This window comes from Eptatretus burgeri, chromosome 7 (genome assembly GCF_056783735.1).
Source record: "Eptatretus burgeri isolate ZD-2024b chromosome 7, Ebu_testis_v1, whole genome shotgun sequence".
Taxonomy (NCBI): Eukaryota; Metazoa; Chordata; class Myxini; order Myxiniformes; family Myxinidae; genus Eptatretus; species Eptatretus burgeri.
Genome location: NC_140967.1, coordinates 60,203,716 through 60,228,274, shown reverse-complemented (window position 1 = coordinate 60,228,274; position 24,559 = coordinate 60,203,716). Strand labels below are relative to the sequence as shown.

The 24,559-nt window shown below is 43.9% G+C and overlaps 1 protein-coding gene across 2 annotated transcripts in view; it reads left to right on the top strand.

Annotated features, from left to right (window-relative positions):
- Positions 1-24,559, top strand: part of LOC147023358 (docking protein 5-like) — a 41,552-nt gene that overhangs the window by 6,491 nt on the left and 10,502 nt on the right. For both annotated transcript variants that reach the window (XM_085888692.1, XM_085888691.1), the window contains exons 2-3: positions 7,010-7,117; positions 8,597-8,711. In XM_085888692.1, the coding sequence (XP_085744818.1) occupies positions 7,010-7,117; positions 8,597-8,711 (223 nt within the window). The remainder of the gene's footprint in view (positions 1-7,009; positions 7,118-8,596; positions 8,712-24,559) is intronic.

Here is a 24,559-nt window from a genome sequence, read left to right as displayed (position 1 = left end):
ATATATATATATATATATATATATATATATATATATATATCTTTTTGAAGCTGCATCGATCTCCATTGATCGTTTCCTTCTTACGAGGCCTAGTTGTGTGTGCGTGGGCAGTGGTACCTTCTGAGCTCATTCAAAGCATGGGTGGTCTCATTGACAATCACAGAATATGTCCTTAAATCTTGATGATAGAGTGCTTCTTGCATTCAAACAAAACAATCTTTCTAATTTGCAAGTTTTTTTTTTTTGAAATTATAATGACGAAAAACACGTCCAAACCCTTACATGGTGATGCTTCTGCCACTCGATGAATGCTCATGAAAGTGCTTCAACAGGATTCCTGATTACATGATGCATTAATGCCAAACAAGTGAATTGTTGTGAAATGGAATCATTTCCAAGGTTACTTATCGGAGCAGACTCTTTTGGCATTAACCCCAGGAAATTGCACTAAAGAGCAATGTTTGTGAGCATGCTTTTGTTGCACTTTCAGCAATGGTCAGGTCAGGTCAGGTATCAGAGCATGCACTGGAGCAGCACGGCGCTGCATACAATTTCTGCCGGTACTCCAGGGGCCTCCATCTGGCCATCCCCCAGGCAGATGCTGGGCCCATCCCCATCTCCTTGAAATGCTGATCAACCTGCTACAACCACGAGGCATGTGGTCGGCCCATTAGCCTTCTCCACTCATGAGGCTCCCTCGCTGAGAGAATCTGGTGAGCAGGATCAGTGTCAGAAAAACGAGTCACATGTCCATGCAGCTGCAACTGATGCTCACAGACTATGCAGGTAACAAATCTCATTTGAGTCTCTCTCAGTAACCGCTCGTTGGACACAGTCTGATGAGCGATAGCCAAGGATTCTCAGAAGAGACCTGGTACCAAAGGAATTAAGTCTCCGTCTCAGATCCCTGGTCAGAGTCAAAGTCTCATCTGTAGAGCAAGACTGGAAGCACCAATGACCTGAAGACTCTGATTTTTGTCCTCCCATACAGGTACCAACAGTGCCACACCCCATGATCCAGTGAATCCATGACTCCCCAACCCCGACCTAGACGTCTATTGATCTCTGGCTCACAGCCAGCAGGGACATGAATATCACTGCCAAGGTAAGTGAATTTCTCCGTGACCTCAACATCCTCACCACAAACCCATACAGACAAGATGGCAGCATCCAAGATGTCATTGAAAGCCTGGATCTTAGTTTTGACCAACGAAACCCGTAATCCCAGCAGCTCCGACTCCTCATTAAGCACCTCCAGTGCCCGCAAAAGGATATCTAAAGTCTCCGCAAAGATGACTGCATCATCTGTGAAATTAAGGTCAGAGATCTTGACATTCTCAAATGATGCACTGCAGCTTGATCTATCTGACATCCTACCCAGAATCCAGTCCATACAAGCGCTGAGAAGTGTGGGGCGGGGGGGGGTTGTGCAGTACACACCCCTGACGAATTCCGTTAACAACTGTGAATGAGTCAGAGATGGTATCACCACATCTCACAGCACTCTCAGTACCAGAGTATAGTTCAGACATCAGATTGATCAGTTTTGGTGGCACCCCATGAAGACCAAGAATCCTCCAGAGAGCATCCTCATTGACTGAATTGAACGCTTCACAGAGATCAACATAGGCTGCAAGCAGCTCCAGCCGAAACTCTCATCTGAATTCGGTGAGAACCCTAAGGTCAAGGATTCGGTCAATCGTTGACCTCTTTGGTGTGAAGCCTGATTGCTCTGGACACTGGTGCTCAAGCAGATGGTGGTGAACCCTTTCAAGAATAATCTGAGTAAAGACCTCGCCTGGCACTGAGAGCAATGTCACTCCTCGGAAGTTGTTGTAGTCTTGGCGGTCACCCTTCCCTTTCCAGAGAGGGACAACAAGGCCCCCTCTTCCTGTCAGTTGGGATGATGCCTGTGTCCCAGGCAGAACATAGAACGACATGAGTACAGCATTTCCACCAGCCTTGAGAAGTTCAGCATGGATGCCACAGATCCCAGGAGCTTTACCCCATTTCATCCAGTTCACTGCAGCCTGTGTTTCCACAACTGAAGGTGGATCACAGTTGATTTGAGGGCCAGTAATAGGGATAGTAACACCCCTGACATCCAACTCAACAGCTGATGGATCAGCCTGGTACAACCGCTCAAAGTAACCAGCCAAACCAGCCTTCACTTCAGACTATTCTGTGAAGAGCCCACCAGCCTCCGCTCTAACTGCAGTACACTAAGGGACAGGCTTGGAGGAATGCAATGCGTGAATTCCTCTGTAAGCAGGAAGTGAAACACCTGACCACAGGTGATGCTCTACCCCCTCATAGATTGTTCGCACATAGGCCTCCTTGTCCACCCTCAGCACACGTGCAGTTTTATGCCTCAACTCCCTGAACAGCTCAGCTCTGCCATTAAGCCTGTACCTGCAACTCTGTTCAATAGTATCCAGGGTTCCTTGAGAGATAAAATTCTTCTCCCGATGGTGAGTCCCAACCAGAAACATCAAGGATGGTGGTCTTGAAGGTACTCAAATCTTCAGGGTTCCCCAAAGCACCCAGACACCTCAAATCCCCACTCAGCCTGTTCGCAAACTCCTCAGCTACCCTCATCCTTGAACTTGTCAACATCCAGCCGAGGCTGGGATGGTACCATTCTCCTGGATTTAATCTACAACTTCAGAGTTGCCACAACGAGCCTGTGGTTGGTATTGAGGAACTGAACACTTCGGTACACCCTGCAGTTCTGGATCATCCTCCAGCAACCATCAACGAGGACATGGTCAATCTCCTTTGCCACACCACCAGCATTGGAAGACCAAGTCCAGCGATGAGCCTGTGGGTGCTGAAACCATGAACCATCCACCCTAAGTCCATGACTTCTTGCAAAGTCAAGGAACTTGGTGTTATTCTGGTTCACGGTTCCAGACCCATGGGGATCAACACACGTCTCATAACCATCCTTATCAGTTCCAGTCGATGCATTGAAATCCCCAAGACTCGAAGAGCATCTCGCCTGGAACAATGATCAACCACAGACTCGGGTGTGGCACAGAATGCGTCCTTCACAGTGAGATCACTTGCCTCAGTTGGAGCATATTCAGAGACCAGTGAAACGACACCCAAGGAGTGATGAATCCTTAACCTAATAATACGCTTGTTGACCAGTGTTACCTTAATTATCATTGGAGTCAGCTTATTGGACATAGCTGCAGCAACTCCTTGGGCATGGTAACAATCAGAACCCCAATCCCACTGATGTGTCTCTTTCTGCTGATCTGGAATTGATTAGATGCTGGTGACATTAATGGAACATGTCCTTCAACACTGAAACATCTCACTGTCTCACCCTATTACTCCAGAAGGATCATCAAACGAACACACCTTTGTCCTTGGTCATCCACTGGGAGAGGTTCAGTCTCTTGAACTTCGAGGCCTCACAATCAGCCTCTGCCATGACCTTTCCTGGGCTGATATAGGAAAGTTGGCCTCCAAAGCCACTGACAGATTGGGTATTCTCTGTCGATCCAACTTTTTCCATGGAAAATCAGAACTGCTCACAGTTGACAAGACTTTTGTGCATCGCTCAATGGTGTACCTCTGTTTCTCTGTTTCTCTCTTTCTCTCTTTCTCTCTTTCTCTCTTTCTCTCTTTCTCTCTGTTTCTCTCTGTTTCTCTCTGTTTCTCTCTCTCTCCTATGGGCTAATGCCCCAACATCACCTCTGTTTCTCACAGATTCTGTGGAACCTAAAGTTATCAAAATTATTGGAATATACTGTAATGAGGCCAAAGCACATGGTCTGTTGCTTTCACATCACAGGCAGTGTGATCACTCCTCATTTTCATAAATGCCAAGGTGAGCCAATGAAAAAAGCCAATAATTCACAAGGTTTCGGAAAAGCGATGATAATAGAAAACCAAGACGCCAAGGTGAACAAGGAATAGCCAAGATCTTGTGAAAAAAGCCAAGGAGTGGTCACACTGATCACAGGCAGATCAGTGGTCTGTTTTATACCGTCTATTCCCCCACATTGCTTCCTCTGCTCTCAGTCCTCCAATCATCCCCAACAACTCCAGGATGCATGCACTTTCCTGGTTAAGCCTCCAAAATTCAGGCTGACTAAGCACCTCAACCCTATTCCTTGCTTCTCCCATACATGGAACCACATTCCAGAGGTTTTTGTCTCAACTCTTCAATCTCAGGCATCAAGCAAGCAGTGCACCGCCATCCCTTGTCATCCCCAATTCTGACATGATCTTTATTATCCCCATTAACCTTTCCTAACTCAACTGTTATACTTGCTCGTTTTAGTCTCTCCCCCCCCCCACCCCCTCTCCTCTTTTCCTGCTCATTCATTCCCTTGTTGCTTCTTCTACCTTGCTCTTCCATGAGCCTTTCTCCAACTCATTTTGTTTTGGAAACTTTTGTATCCATGATAAAATAATCTGGTCGCACAATTTTAGGTTCAGTTGAGAAACCAAAGTATACTTTTCTTTTTAGGTCAACTCTTCGAGCATGACCTAATAATATGGGTGTAGATGTAGATGTATGGGTGTAGATGTCTGTCCGTTGCGAAAATGACGATTTTCAAATTCTATCTCCTCTGCCATTTCTCAAGCGATCTTGAATTTGATTGTGGCACATGAATCCATGGGACAATATCTAAATTTTGATCAGGCCGGATTTTCAATATTCGCTTTCGTTTTTGCGTCACGTGACTTCAAAGTTGGCAAAAAATGCGAAAATGACGATTTTCAAAATCTATCTCCTCCTACATTTCTCAAGCGATCTTGAATTTGATCGTGGCATATAAATCTATGGGACAATATCTAAATTTTGTCAGGCCGGATTTTCGATATCCGCTTTCGTTTTCGCGTCACGTGACTTCAAAGTTTGCAAAAACTGCCCTAACTTCAGGAGGCTATATATTTTCTCTCAGAGATGACCGTCACTCCTGCACAGGGGTAATTTTTTATATTTATTTATATATATATATATATATATATATATATATATATATATTTTATTTTGGGCCTTGTCAGTTCGAAAATCGAACGAAGACGTGCATTTTGTTTTGTTTTATTTATTTATTTCATGCAAATGCTTGGTGAATCCATTTTGGAACGATTGGCATTCATATTCTGGAGGGTGCTGCTCTGTGTGACTCTTCGTCTGTTTTCTGACATCATTCCCTGGCTATGGCTGAAGTGGAATTTTGAGCTAGTTGGAAGGCATCTGGAATTTGCTCAAGAATTCTGGCACATAATGGCATGCTCATTTTGGAAGCTGCTGCGGGGTTAATTGATGTCCTCAAATGACCTCTAAAAATGGTGGGCAGTTAGTTTTAAGCCCCTCAGGAGGGTACTCCACTCTTTGCAATGGCCCCACCTGCGAGGCAGCAAGAATACTTTTATTTTTTAACAACCGGGATCTACTTTGATGGGAAGTAAACCCAGACGATAACTCTGTGATGAACACAATGACTTTAGAGCGATCTTGCCATTCCTGTGTGTGTGATCCATTTTTGATGTTTCTGTAATCTGGAAGTTCACCTTCTAATCCAATGAAAGACAAACTTAGTTTTTATTTATTTGAAGATGAGTCTGTCTATCCGAAAATTTCCCCCTTCAATCAACCTGCTGTCAGATATACATTTGAGAATTTCTTGAACTGGTGGTTGATGCAAATTGTTTTTGGGTCGACTGGTCTCACTTTAGGAACGTTCATGGTGTTTCATGATTCTGCTTCCTGTCAGTTGTTTTTTTTTCCTCTTGTCTCCTCGTCTCGTCTCCTCTCACCTATTTGAGAATCCACGTTAATCTTTTGAGCCAAAAGTACCTGTGAACCCAAGCATCCAGCATGATGAAAATATCCATTGTCACAGTGACGGAAGAGTTGATAGCTTCCCTTTATTTCTCCATTTCTTCCTTTAGATTTGTCCTCTCTCTGATAATTCTCATCATTTTCCACCTTCTTAACATTCATTCTTTTATACCTCTTTACATCGTAGCCTATTTCCTCTTTTTCTTAAGTTGCATGTTTTATTTTGCCTCCACCTTTCATTTCATTTCATTACAATATTAAAGCATTACTACATCTTTTTTTGGGGGGGGGGGGGCTTTTTCTACATATTTGTCCTCCTTGTTCCTTGTGCAGTTCTCCCATTGCTTCTCATGCCTGCAGGGAGTTTAAGTTAATCATAGGAAACTGCTGGCTTGCATCTAAAGTAAACACCCACCATTGCCTTGAGCTTGCTTTGCCCAGGACCCAACCCTGGCCATTTCCTGCCTGTGCCTACTCCCCCATCCCTGTTTAACAATGCACCTTAACTCCAAGAAATAGTACATAACCATGATGAATGTTGCTTTCACTCAATATCAGAACAACATGTTGCCCACTCCCGCTCCCCAAACCCCCAAACATGCTTACCTAGCATGTTGTGAAGATCACATTCTATTGCCACAGTTTGTTTCCACTGTGATATCAGGCATTTATATTCAGTAATAAGTGATGTGGTTATTACACTGCAAAAACAATGGCATAGCAATAACACCAAAGCCCTTTTGATCTATTTTGAGTGCCATTCAAAGTGCTCATTAGCAGCGGCTTGTAACTAAAAGGTTTAATTGCACGTCGAAATAATGGTCTCTTTGATGGCAAGTGTGGGTTTACATCAGTGGATAAAATAAACAATGGATTTATTTGTTTAAATCAATGAAAGTTTGATAAGAGCAAGTTTCACCCAATGACGTTTCGAGCGTTCGCCCTTCTTCAGATGATCGGCTTTTTGAAACGTCAGAAGGGCAAACACTCTAAAAGTCCTTGGGGGGGGGGAAAACTTGCTCTTATCAAACATTAATTTGTTTACATAAATAAATATATTTTTTTTATCTTCTGTTGTCATATATGGAATATTCGGTTTGATAATATAACTCATTTATTTCAATTTGTTTGTTTGTAATACCCAGCAAGCTTGATTTCTGATTGGGAAACGCAATATTATGGCACCTCCTTTGCTCCTAGGTATACAGGAGATGCTGGCTCATGTTGAAGAAAGCTTCCAGCAAGGGACCATGGCGGCTGGAGCGTTTTGCTGATGAGCGCTCGGCCTTGATTCAAGGGCCGCTGAAGGTAAAGGGCACAAAGGGCACAAATTCAAAATTCATAATTTTATCTCTTTGTTCATCGGTGTAAATTTTTTGTTTCACCTCTATTCATCAAACTTACCTTGGAGCAATGCTGTTGTGTTTTTATTTTTCTTTGGATCATGATAGTTATTCTTATTGGGATACAGTGGTGATGGAATGTGCCTGGATAGCAGCTGCTTTAATGCAAATGCACTTGATGCGCTCCCTTGGTTCCACACTTCCGCTTCATTCCTTCATAATGTGGGTATGTCATTGGCTGGCAAAATGGCAGTTTGAAGTAGATTTAAAAATTGATGCTTGACCCATTCCATGTTTTCTCTGCCAACCAAAGCCAGTTCGTTTGACCTCTCCCCCTCTGTTGCTCATTTTCCTGGTTCAGCTGCTTGTTCATCATGTGGCACACCTCCAGTTCTTGCCATTTGGTTTTGTCAAGCGGTATTCTTATTCAGCAGTAGTGCTTAAATAACAGCAATGTACAGGAATAAAATTTGTTTGAATGGAGTGCTAAGATTATCAGAGGCTCAGTTCCATCCTCCTGTGCTTCAACTTGACCAATTTGGGTGTCCCTCTGCACTCTGGCAGGCTGACTGTTATGCATTTGTGATGATTGCATTTCTCAAACAGCGAGCAAATTTGAACCACAACAAGTAGCTGATACTCTAGTTCACCAACCTTTTGGGTGGTATGAGGAATAGATTAGTGTAATTTGAAAGCTAAATCTTAAATGGCTTTTGAAATATTGCATGCATAAGCCAAGTTATTGAGATGGTTGCCATGGAAACATAATTCAGCTAATTAGGATGAGATAATTTCATGAGGAATACATATCTGCAATATTAGAGCTAAATGTTCAGTGTTTTTTTTTTTTGTTTGTTTGTTTTTTTTTAGCTCACCTGGACTTGTCAGGTGAGCTTATACAATCGAGCAGTGTCCGCAGGTGAAACTCAGTCAGTCAGTGTGTAAACACTTCAGTAAATATCGCTTGAACTGAGCATACGATTTTGATGAAACTTGGCCACAACCTTATCACCAGTGATGTATCAAAGTGTATCGACGCCATCAAAATCTACACTCGTTACGGGGTCTACGGTGGTGGAGAGGTGGTTCAACTCCCCAAAATAGATTCGTTCTCTTCTCTGAAACTACACACATGATTTTGATGAAACATCACCACAACCTTCATCACAGTGATGAACCAAAGTCCATCTGCACACACGGGGGTGGGGGGTGTTGAGTGACTGTTTCTACAGGTGAGCTTCAGGACACGTGGCCCTATTTTATGATTATCTTTTTAAATTTAAATATCACATGTACGGATGATCGGTCGGTCATTTGGAGCTCATCTTAATGCCCCCCATTTTGAGCTTGTCGAGGGGTGGGGTTCATAAATCGAAAATACCTTTTTTCTCAATGCAAAATATTGTAATATTGATGCTGTTTGCCTGTTTGTGACTGTATGCAGGTGTTGGAGTTGAATGCTGCATGCTTTGCATTGAGACGGTGCAAGGGTGCAAGGAAACGCTCTGTGGCTGTTAGCTGCCTTGATGGCACTGTTCGCATATTCTCCTGTGACTCTGGTGAGATTGCTTTCATGTGTATCTTTATTGTATCGTGTCTGGACGGTGGTTATATCCACACATTTCGAGATGGTGAAGTCCAGGAGGTGTTTGTCTCCAGACGTGCCCAGATGATGTGTCTGGGCGGTGTTTGTCTCTTGGCGGTATTTATAGTATGACCAGTCGAAAATGGAATTCAGACATCATTTTGTTTCCATCTTCACTGTTATCCTATGCAGAATCATTTTTATGAGAGAATGAATCGTAAATAATGTTCCACCGCATGTCTGCCTTCCCTTTCTCTCATCACTCGCTGCCTTCTCGCTCCCCCACCCTTCCTCGCTCCCCCACCCTTCCACCTCTTTCCCGCTCCACCTCCTCTCTCTCTTTCCCCCTCCATCTCCTCTCTTTTGATGTTGTCGTGAATGCTTTGCTTGTGTCGCGTTCCCCGATGTTTCCCCAGTAAATTTGGCTGATTCATACGAAATTTGCCGCCCTGAATTTATTCATGTCGCGCTTAAGAACAATCGCTCGATTTGTATTTAAAACCAAACTGGCTACGGACTGCGGCAGACTTCGCTCGGTCTCTGATCAAACCCAGTCTGTAGCCGGGGTGTATGTCCCCCACTGGCAAGGCACAGGGGTACTTTGGTATCATGATCTTAGGCGCGTGACCCGAGACCTGTGCCGAACTAGCCGGCGATATAACCCCTGAGACAGCAGTGCTGTTAATTGCTGCCAAATGTACAACAATATATATACTACAAGCCAGCAGGCAGACATGGGTAGTCGACTACCCAATAGAACCTGACTCTATGTGCCTGGTCGATAGGGAATGACCTGAGGATTAAGCACAAGAAAATTAATGATTCTAGCTTCAAGGGTTAATGCTGCAGATTGTTTTTTCGTTAAAATACCCCCACATTTAGAGGTTTTTCGGCCGTTGCTAGGCAATGGAGGGGTCCACAGCAACGGTTCTTTCTCACACATAACTAGGACATACCAGGAACTGTTTCATATACCAATTTCATACCATACCAGAACTACCATACCAGTTTCATGTATATCTGACTTATAGTCTCTGAGATATAACGAACTTCGTTTTTTTTTATTGTTTTCGACCAGGGTTCATTCAAAGTCTATCTTCTCCGACAGTTTTCATAGGATCCGGCTGGAAATTTTTGACAATATGGCTGAATGTACTGCCCACAGTCGCTCGTGGGCCGATTTTTGATTTTCGAAAAAATAAATTTTTTTTATGATTTTTAAAAATTTCAAAGTCCCGTTGCCAGGCAACGGTGGTGTCCATAGCAACGGTTCTCATTTGCACACAACTAGGTCATGGTATGAACCTACCAACCAAGTTTCATCGAAATCACCATTGTATTAACTGAAATTGCCATTTTAAATACTGATAAGGGTAGAAAAATCTCCAAAAAAAGTGAATTTTTTTTTTCCACTCGATCGACTACTCAATATATGTATATGTATATGTATATGTATATATATATATATGTATGTATATGTATATATATATATATATATATATATATATATATATATATATTGGCTGCTCTTACAGCACCCTTATTCTGGACATTTCCATCTGTCTGTCCGTCCGCAAAACTTTGGTCAAGCCTAGGGGCTAAGCCACTCCACCGATTCCAATGAAATTTGGTAGGTAGGACCAATATTTCTGGGAATCCTGTGCTTTCGAATATGGGACCCCGGGCCCGAGCAACGGCCCTTTAAAGTGGTCAAAAAAATAAACCAATGCCACCCGCAGGGTGACCCGTATCTTGCCAAAAGGTGACCATGTGTGACTTCTTTAAGGTCACACTGAGGTGAACAGAGCTGCTATCCACCAGGAGCGACTCCTTGAGGAATATCTGCCTACGAGAGATTCCGATGAGAATCGTTCTACAGAGTAACCATGAAAAATATGCTTTTGCCTCATAACGTCACCAAATGACGTCATAATGTCTCAAGCTTGACATATCTAGAAAGCACTCATCGAGGTGTTCAATTTGAGGTACTACACGATATGGTTCCTAAAACTTGAAAATTTGACCTTGGGGTCAAATATGTTTGACCTGAGGCGCTAACCATGAAGGTCAAGGCCAATCGCCACCAAAAATTAATCAGCTGAGCACCAGACCATGAACTATATTCCCATGAAGTTTGAAGACTATCCGATCAAAATTACTCAAAAAATAAGGGTTTCGTCGACTCCCCTGATTTGCGACAAAGTGACCTTGACCTTTGACCTTGACCTTCAAAATTTTATGCGCTGAAAGGGACCTCTATAGGCCTCTGATATGCGAAGTTACAAAAATTTCCAATGATAACTGTGCTCTGCAGAGTGATTTATACGTGATTACAGACCAAAAAAAAAACAAAACATGAAGGTCAAGGCCAATCGCCACCAAAAATTAATCAGCTGAGCGCCAGACCATGAACTATATTCCCATGAAGTTTGAAGACGATCTGATCAAAATTACTCAAAAAATAAGGGTTTCGTCGACTCCCCTGATTTGCGCCAAAGTGACCTTGACCTTTGACCTTGACCTTCAAAATTTTGTGCACTGAAAGGGACCTCTATAGGCCTCTGATATGCGAAGTTACAAAAATTTCCGATGATAACTGTTATGTGCTCTGCAGAATTTTTTATACGTGATAACAGACAAACAAAAAAAACATACAAGCTGACTAACATATCTTGCAAAACTTCGTTTTGGCAACATAATGAAGTTCGTTATATCTGAGAGACTGAGTCAGACATACATGAAACTGGTATGGTAGGTTCATGATATGTCCTAGTTATGTGTGAGAAATAATCGTTGCTATGGACCCCTCCGTTGCCTAGCAACGGCCCGAAAAATCTCTAAATGTGGGGGTATTTTAACAAAAAAACAATCTGCAGCATTAATTAACCCTTGAAGCTGGAATCATGAATTTTCTTGTGCTTAATCCTCAGGTCATTCCCCATCGAACGGGCCCATCGCGTCAGGTTCTATTGGGTAGTCGACTACCGGCTTGTCTGTCTGTCCCGAGCATAGCTCCGTGGGTTTTGGTCCGATCCTGATAAAATTTTGGTGGGAGGTTTATATCATGATTTAGTTGTGTTTTCCTGAGAATGGGCATGGTGCGCCCATTATGGGCAGAGCCACGCCCCAAAAAACGTGTTTTTAGGGGGTAGCCGATTTCAATTTGCATCTTCTCCTCGGGGGTTTGTCGAATCTTACAGGGGTTTCGGTATTTGGTTAGCCCAATGGCACCTGCATAGCCGATTTTTCATTTTCGTCCCAAGGTCACGAACTTAGAAAATTGCGAATTTTGACGTAAAAATCATACGACCGCCCAAACTTTGAGAGCTTGGATGACAATATTTTTTTATGCATAATCTTGAGGTCATTCCCCACCTAAAGTCTTGAAACCATTTTGCTCTATCTCGAACACCTTGCTTGTGGCGCCCCTTTTAAGTTTGTTTTTACGCTGATTTTATCAAAGTATGGATAATTATCCAAGGAGTGTGAAATGCCATATAGCCTATATGACGTTGTATTGTTCCTGGAATGCTCCAGAGGAAGTTTTGCACCAAAGGTCATAATCCTTGACCTTTGACTTTTTAAGGTTCACAAAGGTCAATTTTTCAAAGTTGTGGGAATCGAACCGGGTTTTCGACCTTCGACGAACGAACTCCAATAAGCTATAGCACGTATCCTGTTTCCTTATTTTAATGTCCACAACATTGTTTTGTGACCTTTAAAGGTTATGCAAAGGTCAAATTTTGAAAGTTGTTGAATGAAACCGAGTTTTCGACATTTTGCAGTTAATAACCTGTCACTCGCACCACATCATGTTGATCATTTTTATAACTTGGTCAAAAATTATCACATTGTCTCATCCTTGACTTCTGAAACAATCTACATCGTCAAATACCGATCGTGAACCATCGCCGTCTCCAGACTTGTTATTATTACATCCATCAATCTTCTGCAACAACACCAGCATCACCCTCACCTTCACCTCGTTTTCTCCCACCATCCCCCACCGGCACCATTGCACGCGTGCGTATCAGCACGTAGGTGGGCAGAGCCCCGCAGGATAATGTTCCTCTGCCTGTTTGGACGGCCGTCACGCCCCCGGTCCAATCAACAGCCTTGGCGCCCGTTTTGGCCAATTCCAGGGCGACGAGTGCACTTTGCGCGCCAAAACTGTCCAGTGAGGGAGAGCGGGGAGGGAGGAGGCGTCCCGTCCCCCCCTCCCCCCCGGACAAGGGTGAATAAGGTTGCGGCGTGATCGGACAAAGAAAAAGAGTTTCGGTTGCTGAGATGAGTGCTGAAGGTAGCTCGGGATTCTGACCGCATCTCGATGCTGGCCTGGTTCGCTCGTCTCAGCCAAACCGCACGAGGCGGGCAGGTCTGTGTGTGTGTGTGTGTGTGTGTGTGTGTGTGTGTGTGTGTGTGTGTGTGTGTGTGTGTGTGTGTGTGTGTGTGTGTGTGTGTGTGTGTGTGTGTGGGGGCCCGTCTGTAAGTAGAAATCGTTAAGTGTGCTTGCTCTTTATACATTGCATTATTCTGCTTCTGCATAATTCTGCTCTTATGTGTTCCTTCCCCACCTATTGTAAATAAATACCCATGTGTAAAATGTATCAGCTATTTTTTGCGTTTTCTCCATTCGTTTATCACGGTGCGTGTTGGGAGAATTAAAGAAGGCCGTTGTTGCCGTAGTGGTGTGCATTTGGGACCGACGGAAGCTCGGTGACCGTCCGCTCGGGTCACACACGGGTCGAGCACGCATACGGCTCATCCCGTACAAGTGCCGTCGAGGGTGTGAATACTCGGTAGCTCGCCACATGGGTCTCTAGGTATTTTGAAGTTTGGCAAATAACCCTGTCCCACGTGGTGGAATTATTGCCGATTCACGGTCCTGAAAGAGACCTGTACCCTCAGAGTTTTCCGAACGGTATGATCTAGATTCTGGGTGTTCGGTAGAGTCGACCCTGCTGCTCCGCCTGGTGGTCGTGCTCGCAACCGACGCCTGGCTCCACAACAGTATCACATTGCCAAAAAATTAACGTGACCATTTTTACATGGGTTGACCTCCAGAACTTGGTCACATGAAGTGAAACATCCCCTCCTCCCCCTGACCTCCCCGGATGTACTATACTTTGTATTACTGAATGTTGGTTCTGCCGAAGCAGTTTCTTGGCCTGGGGTCATCAGTTTGCCATTCCTCTCCCAGCAGGAGTTGGGGCAGAAATTTTGTAATTTGTTCAAAGTGCTGGCGATAGCTTGCCTCCTCTTCGTGTAGGACAACGTGGGATCTTTAATGTCCACCAACTAATGCCGGCAGACGGGACGTCAGTTTAACGTCCATCCGAGAGACGGCAAACGCACTGATGAATCACCCTGCCTGTGATAAACTTGGATGACAGTTTTTAGCTGGGTCGGGACTCAAACCAAGGCTGGACAGCTCAGAGGCGAGCAAGTTGTGCTTGAAATATTTCCAAGGCTGGAGAGGTCACCTTTGTATGTATCGTACACAGCAGTCACCATTCGCTTTGTCTCCATAAACATGCATCTTATGGCAACAAATACTGAGTGAGAAAACGTGGGCACTATGCATTCAAATTGCTGCTTTGTCAGCTCAAACAACAAGGTCCAAGGAAAGAATAAATATATTTGATCCTGTGGATATAATGCACGAATATTGTTCCTCTCAGTCCACCTTCACATCTCCGTGGCATAAATTATTGAACAAATGTGCAATTTGAGAGTCGTTTCACCTCTATGTAGTGCAAAAAATCTCAGGTATCGGCATTCTCTCTTAGGCTTCCAAGTTCTTTAACGACAACATTCACTTCTTCACATGCTTCACTTATCAAATCCATTTTATCAAAAGCCATCAAAAAAAAATAAAGAAACCAATGCCACCCGCAGGGTGACCCGTATCTTGCCAAAAGGTGACCACGTCTGACTTCTTTAAGGTCACACTGAGGTGAACAGAGCTGCTATCCACCAGGAGCGACTCCTTGAGGAATATCTGCCTACGAGAGATTCCGATGAGAATCGTTCTACAGAGTAACCATGAAAAATATGCGTTTTCCTCATAACGTCACCAAATGACGTCATAATGTCTCAAGCTTGACATATCTAGAAAGCACTCATCGAGGTGTTCAATTTGAGGTACTACACGATATGTTTCCTAAAACTTGAAAATTTGACCTTGGGGTCAAATATGTTTGACCTTTGGTGCTAACCATGAAGGTCAAGGCCAATCGCCACCAAAAATTAATCAGCTGAGCGCCAGACCATGAACTATATTCCCATGAAGTTTGAAGACTATCCGATCAAAATTACTCAAAAATAAGGGTTTCGTCGACTCCCCTGATTTGCGCCAAAGTGACCTTGACCTTTGACCTTGACCTTCAAAATTTTGTGCACTGAAAGGGACCTCTATAGGCCTCTGATATGCGAAGTTACAAAAATTTCCGCTGATAACTGTGCTCTGCAGAATTTTTTATACGTGATTACAGACAAAAAAAAAAAAAACATACAAGCTGACTAACATATCTTGCAAAAACTTCGTTTTGGCAACATAAAAATCAAAAAGTTATCAAAATCAAAAAGCCATCACGTTGCAAGTATTAGTGTAGAGGTTGTGCAAGTCCCAGAATGGACTCTGCATGCACCAAACTGATTATGACATCAAAGTTGGCCATATAAATCCGGTCAGCATCACTGCCAAACTCTGTGATTTTTCTCCAAGGAGCTAGGTTATTACATTTGTTTTGAAACTTCGAAGTTAATCTGTCTCGCTCATCCATTGTTTATTCTCTGGTGCGGGTCACGCTCCACTTCGGTCTTCATTTTCCCCACTCACATGACATGTTCCGAACTTCGTTCAGTTTTGCGAGCTACACATTGTGGTGCTTTGCAGAGGATTTCAATGCTGCCATTACCATCCTGGGCTAGTGGGATGGCCTATAGGTGTCTGGCCTCGGTTCAAATCTCAACCCAGCTAGAAACAGCTATAAATTGTCTCGTCGGCAGGATGATTCATCAATGTGTGGCCGTCCCTTGGTTGGGTGTTAAACTGGATGTCCCGTCTGTCAGCATTCGTTGGTGGATGATAAATATCCAACTGTGTACTTGGCGAACAGTAAGCAAGTTATTGCTGGCAGCCTGAACAAATTACAAATTCCTACCCTGACTGACTGACTGCTGGGAAGGCAATGGCAAACCAGTCAGTCTAACCCTTGCCAATAAGCTGCTTTGGCAGTGTAATGTAACCAAGTTTGAATATAAAATGTATATTATGTTCCACACATGTCTTGCTTCATGCGTATTCATGCTCCGCCCATGTGTCACGTCATCTCCGCTTTGAGAGGGCGAGCACACTTTTCCCCAGTCTGGTCGGATGTGTGCATGTATCTGGAAAGGGCATGGTTTTTCATGACGCATTTGTAGTATTTTAAATAAGGAAGTGATTTTAAACTCTGCAAGTGTTGGTTGAACAACCTGGGCATTCTTATTCAAGAATTGGGACAAATAGGCCATTCCAGGACAGTAAAAAAAACTGACTCTCGCTCATCTCGCCTCCGGGAGGAAGGACAGCCGCCATGTTGAGGAGCTCGCTACTTACGTGGTTTGTCGCTGGCTCCAGTGGTTCGTCGAGAGCTGCCATGTTGAGCTAACCTCACACTCGGTCTGTTGCTCGTTCATCCAACTCTTCCAGCTCTTCGCTCATGTTGAAAGCCAGAGCAGAAGCAGTCGAGGCCTCTGTCAGAGCTGCCATGGGATGTAAATCGGACAAAGCTTGATTGCTACTCGAAGAACAACAGATGCAGCAACGATCGGCTGCACAGCAAAGGCAACGAGATATGCAGCAACAATTGAAAGCTACACAGCACCAGATACATCTCAAACAGATGAAGTGGGAGGAAGAGGCTGCTGAGATTAAGGCCTGTTTGGAAGTGATGGCTGATGCTCTGTGTTGGGGTGGATTCAACAACATTTCGGCAGCTGGATTACCAACACCTGTGGAGAAGGTGGGAATGCTCTTGTCCAGGGATGCCATGTCTTTGTCATCATCCTTTATATTTGAAGATGATACTGAAGGTATTCCACCAGATACCTGGGTATGTGCTGACCCAGCGATGTCACTTGAACCAATGTCATTCCAGGCAGACCCAATTTCACCAGCTGTCAACGCTACAGCACCAGCATCCATGGAGAACTTATCAACATCAAACGTGTCTAACAGGCAAGTTCTGTCTTCAGTATAACACGATGCCAGCTCCTCGTCTATCGCACCAAACTCACCAGACACCAACTCTTGTGTTGCACACAACAGTCGTGTCATCATCCTTCTACAATGATACATGTCATGGCTGCACATCAACCCCTACTGTTTTAACGTGTCCTGTTATGAGCTTGTGGGTCACAAACCCAACTCTGGTTAAGACCGCTCGGTATCCCACTGTGTCTACTGACCTTACGTCGCCATCCAGTGGGATTACAACTGACAACCAATCAGGGTATTTCTCACCAAATCAAATGTACACCCATGCTGTGCCCGTATATGCAGCGAGGACAAACGCCACGCATCCGGCAACAACATTACCAGTGTCTAGCCATTCATTATTAGTTCGAGAAGTCAAGCCATCAATCATGCCAACAGTGATGCCTGTCATGCACGACTGTGTAAACTATCTGTCTCATTGAGACATAGTTTCAAGTAGAATTTCTGTTTTTTTTACGATGAGCCTGAGAAATTCAGGACATGATGTGTGGTAACATCTCATGAACCACTCAACCTCATGCTTCAACATATGACTGATGATTCAGAATACAAAGCACTTGTAGAGCATCTTAACCGAGTCTACATTTCTAACCCTGATGTCGATTTGGAGCAGGTCTGGAAGCACCTTCAAGAAAGATTTGGCTGCAATGAAGCAATTACACAATCATTGCTAAACAAGCTGGAGCTTTTGCCTTGTCTCTCCTCATGACCGCAAAACTTTGCAGAAGTTCAGCGACACCATCGAGGAAATAGAGGCCGCCAAAAACGATGGTTCCCTTCCCGGACTTGCAGCTTTGGCTATATCTCCATTCCTTGCCTTCTGAAAATCAGCACATTCATCGCTGAATGGAAGATCCACAACAATTCTGTCCTATTCACAGGACCAAAATCCTCTTCTTGCACATTGCAGAACATTCAAAGTAAAACATTGCAATCCACACTCATCCTTCTTAACCAATGGAAAATATATACCAGATGTGCTCTGTGACTAAGCATTCAGCCAAGGAATGTCAAGTAAAATTGTGTTGTTCTCGGTGTGACAGCACCCGTCGTTGCTCAGCATTTCATGATGCCAGTTGTGCTACCCTTGACCGGCAGGGAGGCAATTTATCAGGGTCTCTTTGAACCCTGAGAGTGTCGGATGGGCTTCGAAAGCATGGCAAGGAACGACCCTCGGTGATTAACAGGTGTACGGACATTTGTGGTCATAATGGATCCACTGGAAGGTCTCGTTCCAAAATCTCTTGTGAAAGGATTCATCGCTGGTAATCCTGAAACTTTCTTAAAACTGATGCTGGGTTGGATGAAATCAGTCTCTGGGCCGCAGCAAACTCTGACTACTTCAGTATGCCAAATAATCTAGTCCCCCTTGAACTCAAAACCTGCTCTGGAATTATGGCAGCCATTGGTAGGTCTGTCAGGAATCCAGTCATCAAATCGTTCGATAGAATCATCCACCTGCTGCTCCCAGAGACAACCGAGTGTAATGCTATTTCTTGTAAATCCAACACCAGAGGTCACAAGGCTCCACTCACATATACGTCCTATCGCTGAAATGTTTCCCGACCCTGCCCCAGAAGCGTCCATCTTTCTATTAATTGGATGAGATTCTCCTCAGCTGCTTAAGGTCAGAGAATCTCGGCATGGACCACCTAATGCTCCGGCGTATGGACCTTGGATGGGTGATAATTGGCGATGTATGTCTGGATGGTGTCCAAAGTCCTGAGTGAGTGGAGGTCTATTGTATGCACATTCTCGACAATGGAAGACCATCGGTCTGCTCACCATGCCATAATCATGTCACCATCAAGGAAGTCATCCTGCCACATCATCATTTACCTCAAGTCACCTCTTCGGGGGATCCTGCGACCACAGAGCCTATGATGATGGGGGTCAGCAGTGACATCTTTCAGTGAACAAGGAATGATGACAAGCTGAGTCGCTCCATAGAAGACGACCATTTTCTCGTGATCATGGAGGACGGATTCATCAGGACAATGACAATTTGGTGACTCTGTTACCCTTCAGAGATGATGTAAAACTTCCAGACAATCGACCCCTTGCAATCAACTGATTAAAGTCCTTCTGCAAGCTTCTGGATAAGAAACCAGCCCTTAAACAGCAGTAAGTGGACTTCATGGCTAAACTCTTTTCCAAAGGACATGCTGAGCCTCTTGAACCAGGAACAGAGACAAAATGACCGCAATTGTATTTTCCTCATTTTGCTGGGTTCCATCCACACAAACCTAACAATATTTGTGTGGTGTTAGGTAGCAATGCCGTCGATAATGATGTTTCACAAAATAAGGCACTACTTCCTGGTCCAGTCCTTGTCGATGGTCTCCTCGGGGTATGAGTACATTTCAGACAGGAACCCATCGCCATCATGGCCAATGTCGAGCAAATTTTCCATTGTTTCCATGTGTGTGAGGATCACTGAGACTTTCCAAGATTTCTGTGGGCTCCCAAGCTATCTATTAAGCCCACTTTGCCTGCTGTAGAGTGGGTTAACGATCCAGAGTTTCATTCCATAGCCACATTAGCGACCAAGCATGAACGTTCACACGTTTCTCAGTGGAAGTTCAAGACAACGCCTCTTCGTGCACCACCAGGTGATTTTGGTCATCCTACAGACATCTTGAGCTATCAGTGGCAACGTGTACAGCATTTGGTGAATACCTTCTGGTCATGATGACGCAATGAATATCTTCTGACCCTGCAGCCCAGTACGTGATGGCAATTCAAGAAATGCAACCTATGTGTCAGTGATATCGTTCTGCTGAAGGCGGATGCGCACAGGAATGACTGGCCCTATGGACGTGTGGTTGAGACAATGTCTTGCATGCACGGTCGGGTCCGAAAAGTACGAATCGACACCATGAAGGACGGCAAACCCCATATATACCTGCGACCCGTAACTGAGGTTGTACTGCTTATACCAGTGGGGGAAGAGTAAATTATTTCATTGTTTCTATTGTTTGTGAATTTCATGTTCTCATGTTATTTTCCACTATGTCCCTGTCCATGAATTTAGTGACTGTATATGATGTACTTTGTTGTCAGTTTATTTCATTTTTGATAATGGTCAATAGCAATTTGACAATGTTTTGAGTTAAGGTGGCTACCCTGGTTCTCGTGTTCACATAATTCTCTTTGCTCAATCAATCGCTGTAGTGGTTTATACATAAACCAAGCGAGGAGTGTGATGTGACCAAATTTGAATGTAAAATGCATATTATGTTCCATGCATGTCTTGCCTCATGCGTATTCATGTCTTGCCTCATACGTATTTATGCTCCACCCATGTGTTGCATCATCTCTGCTGCGAGAGAGTGAGCGCACTTTTCACCGGTCTGGCCAGACATGTGCATGACAGATCACAGACAAAGCAGGGGGGGGGGAGTGGTGAGGCCAGAGAGTAGATGGTAGAAGAGAGAGAAAGACCACTGACCTGCCTGTGGTGAGAGAGTGAGAGACCCAAAGACTCAGCCTCAATGAGGGAGATACCAATGATCCTAAGTGCCTTGGTTTCCATAGCATAAAGCCGAGAAAGGTGAGAGGCGGGAGCACCAGCCCCGAGGGGCGAGCAGTACTCCATCAGACTGCGGATGAAAGCTTTGTATGTGGTCAGAAGTTCAGGTGGGCCGAGGAAGGACTGCACGACAGAGGATTCCCAGTCGGTGACTGGCTTTGGAGGCCAGGTTGGAAATGTGGCTTTCCCAGGAAATATCATGGCAGATCGTGAGACCCAAAAGCTTGAATGAAAGGACTTCTTCAAGAAGATTGTTGAGAAAGTAGATGGAGGGTTTTCCAGATGGTCCTTTCAGAGAGACATAGTGAGCATGTGAGATTTGTCAGGATTGAAAGACATGTTTCAAGTGGTGGACCAACTTGTGATTTTATCCAGATCTGCAGAGTGAAGAGGCTGCTGCTTGCCGATCTGAGGGATGACAGATGGTATGACAGAGGGTGGAGTGATCAGCAAGGAGATAAAGAGAATTTTCCAGAGAGTCAGAGAGATCATTGATGAAAACCAGAAAAATAACAGGGCCCAGAACGCTGCCTTGAGGAACTCCAGCCTGGACAGGAAGAGGGGATGAGAGAACTCCATTGAGGGCCACATGTTGACTGTGACAGGAGAGGAAGTCTGTGTAGTGAGCCATGAGTGGAGATGGCTTTGGATACCAAAGGAAGAGAGTTTGGTGAGCAGGGCAGGGTGCCAGATCATATCAAAAAGCACGCGATATGGCTCTGATCTGATGTCTTGCATTGAGGATCTCCATCCATTGTTGGAAAAGTAGGAGCAGCTAGATTAAAGGAAGTAGGTTTGCAGGCAATGGCTGCAACGTGTGTGTGTGTGTATGTGTGTGTGTGTGTGTGTGTGTGTGTGTGTGTGTGTGTTTGTGTGTGTATATGTTGTTTGTCTTTTGGCTGCTCCCGTTAGGGGTCGCCACAGCGGATCAACCGTTATGATCCACATTCTGATTTGGCACAGGTTTTACGCCGGATGCCCTTCCTGACGCAACCCTTGTCGCCTCTTGCGACACAGGGATAAGGATTGGGTTTCGCCATGATTCCGGGCTGCCCTACACCCTCTCATAGCGCGGCCCAGCACAGAGCCCCCGTCCTCAAGCGATCCTCCAACCCAAGCCTCCGAGTTGCCGGATTACAGGCGCACGCCACTACGCCCGGTAGTGTGTGTGTGTGTGTGTGTGTGTGTGTGTGTGTGTGTGTGTGTGTGTGTGTGTGTGTGTGTGTGTGTGTGTGTGTGTGTGTGTGTGTGTGTATGTATATATGTGTATATGTGTATATATATATATATATATATATATATATATATATATATATATATATATATATATATATATATATATATATAATCTGGATTTGGGGATTTTCTCTCATTCTTCCTTGCAAAATTTCTCTGTCAAGTTGGATGAGGAGTGTCGAACAGCAATCTTCAAGTCTTTCCACAGATTCTCAAGTCTGGGCTTTGGCTGGGCCACTCAAGGACTTTCAGGTTCTTGTTCTGAAGCCATTCCAGCGTTGCTTTGGCTGTATGCTTTTGGTCATTGCCCTGTTGAAACATAAATTTTTGCCATGGTCTAAGGTCTTTTGCATTCTGAATCGGGTTCTCCTCAAGGATTTGCTTGTATTTCACTCCTTTCAAGGATGGTGTTAGAATTTAGATGGTTGATCAGCTGTGCTTGGTTTCCACCAGACATAGTGCTTTACATTCAGGCAAAACAGTTCAATTTTCATCTCATCAGACCACAGAATCTTTGGCTTCGTGCTCTCAGTGTCTGTTCCGTGCCTCTTTGCAAACTCCAGGCATGCTCTCATGTGCCTTTTTCTCAGGAGTGGATTCCATCTGGCCATTCTCCCATAAAGGTTAGATTTGCGAAGTGCTGCAGAGACTGTTGTCCTTCCGGCAGGTTCTCCCATCTCAGTTAAGGAATTCTATAGTTCTATCAGTGGTCATTTGGTTCTTGGTCACTTCCCTTTTGGTCAGTTTCGTCGGACGGCCACGTCGAGGAAGAGTCTAGGTAGTTCCATATTCTTTCCTTTCCTAACAATGGAGCTCACTGTGTTCTTGGGAACTTTCAACACTCTAGCAATTGTTTTATACCCTTCCCCAGATTTATGCCTCCTCGCAATTCTATCTGAGTTATATGGACAGTTCCTTCGATTTTGTGGTGGAGTTTCTGCTGTGACGTGCAATGTCAATTGTGGTATCTCGTATAGAAAGGTGTGTTTATTTCTAAATCATGTCCAATTTCATGAAATTGGCCGCAGGTGGACTCCAATCAAGTTGTGGAGACATCTTAAGGATGATCAAAGGAAATTGGATGCACCTGAGCTCAATTTGGAGTGTCTGAGCAAAGGGCTTGAATACTTATTGACAAGGGGTTGAAAAGACATTTCAGCTTTTCACTTTTAATTAATTTGTAAAAATTTCTGAAACCGGTTTCACTTTGTCATTGTGGGGTATTTTGTGGAGATCAGTGACAGTTTTTTAAAAATTTAATCCATTTTAAATTCAAGCTGTAACAACAAAATGTGACGAGTCGCGGGGTGAGGGGTGTGGATACTGGACGAAGGTTGATATATGTATATATATATATATATATATATTTTTTTTTTTGGACAAGGATTTTGATTCAACCAATTATGGCTAGAATACCATTTCACTGATGACATCGTCATTATCACCTTATAGACCTCAGGGGTAGGTGATGACATATGCCAAGTTTAAATATTTTTCGTTGAGCGATTTTGGAGAAAAGGATATCCAATTTGTTTTTCTTTAATCCAATATGGCTGCCATTTCAATCAAACTTGACAGATGGAAGGCAAAGTGGATCTCTGTCCCATTGAAATACTAACAAAAAAACCCCCAAAGGATATTCTCTCTGCACTATCAGGTAAATCTTGCATTTTTTGGCAACAATTCCAGGTACATGGGTCCTACGGCGGCGAGGCCGACGGGTCTTTTTGTTGCACTCCAAAGAATAAAGACTTGGCTACGGAATTTTACGAAGGAAAATTTGCATGCAGGTTTTGCACTTGTATATTTATAACAGCCTTTCGCCCCTCCTATTTTGCCCTGCCCTGGAACCACTGAGCAACCTCATTGATGAGCAAGGACATGGATACACCCTGATGTCAAATAAGAGAATGTCCAAAGAGACAAGACAGGTGATGCATCTACTGTACATGGATGATTTAAAACTCTGCACCAAATGATGAAAAATTGGCCGAATAACTCAAATTCGTGAAATGGTACTCTGACAATATTCAAATGGAATTTGGCCGAGATAAGTGTGACAAGCGCACATGTGTACAAGGTAGACCAACAACGATGGACAACATAAAAATCGACACAAATACAGCAATTTAGGAGCTAGATAACAAAGCATCATACAAACACCTCGGAGGAGAAGAGGGCCACCAAATACCACAAACAAAGGCACAAAATAATTGCCAAATAACACCTGCGTAGAACGAGCCTGATGCTGAAAACATACCTTTCTCCAAGGATCAAAATCAAAGCGATTGACTAACTCGCAATGCCAGTATTCCAGTGCATCTGTGGAATAAACTGGCCACAAGCGGAGATCAATAAACTACATATCAAAACAAGGAAATTCTTCACCATCCACAAAATGTTTTACAAAAATCAATGCATCCTGAGAATGTACCTGCCGAGACGAGAAGCAGGTAGCGGTCTGATGGAACTCGCCCAAGCATACAGAATGACAACTGTAGGATTAGCCAAGTACGTGAAAAGTGCAACAGACTACCAAATCCAATTTATAAGGAAACACAAAGACAAAGCAGAAAAGAAGATAATAGATATAATTTCTTTTTCAAACTGGTGTACATCAAATTCATGTCAATGTTGGTCATTTTGAATGAAGCTTTTTGCTGGTGGATGTTTTGCCGTTTCAGGTCTATTGTATGATGTGTTGAGGGATATCATCATCATCATCATCATCATCATCAGCTTATTTGGTGAAGCAACACATGTGGATGGACTATATAACTGTGTGGGTACC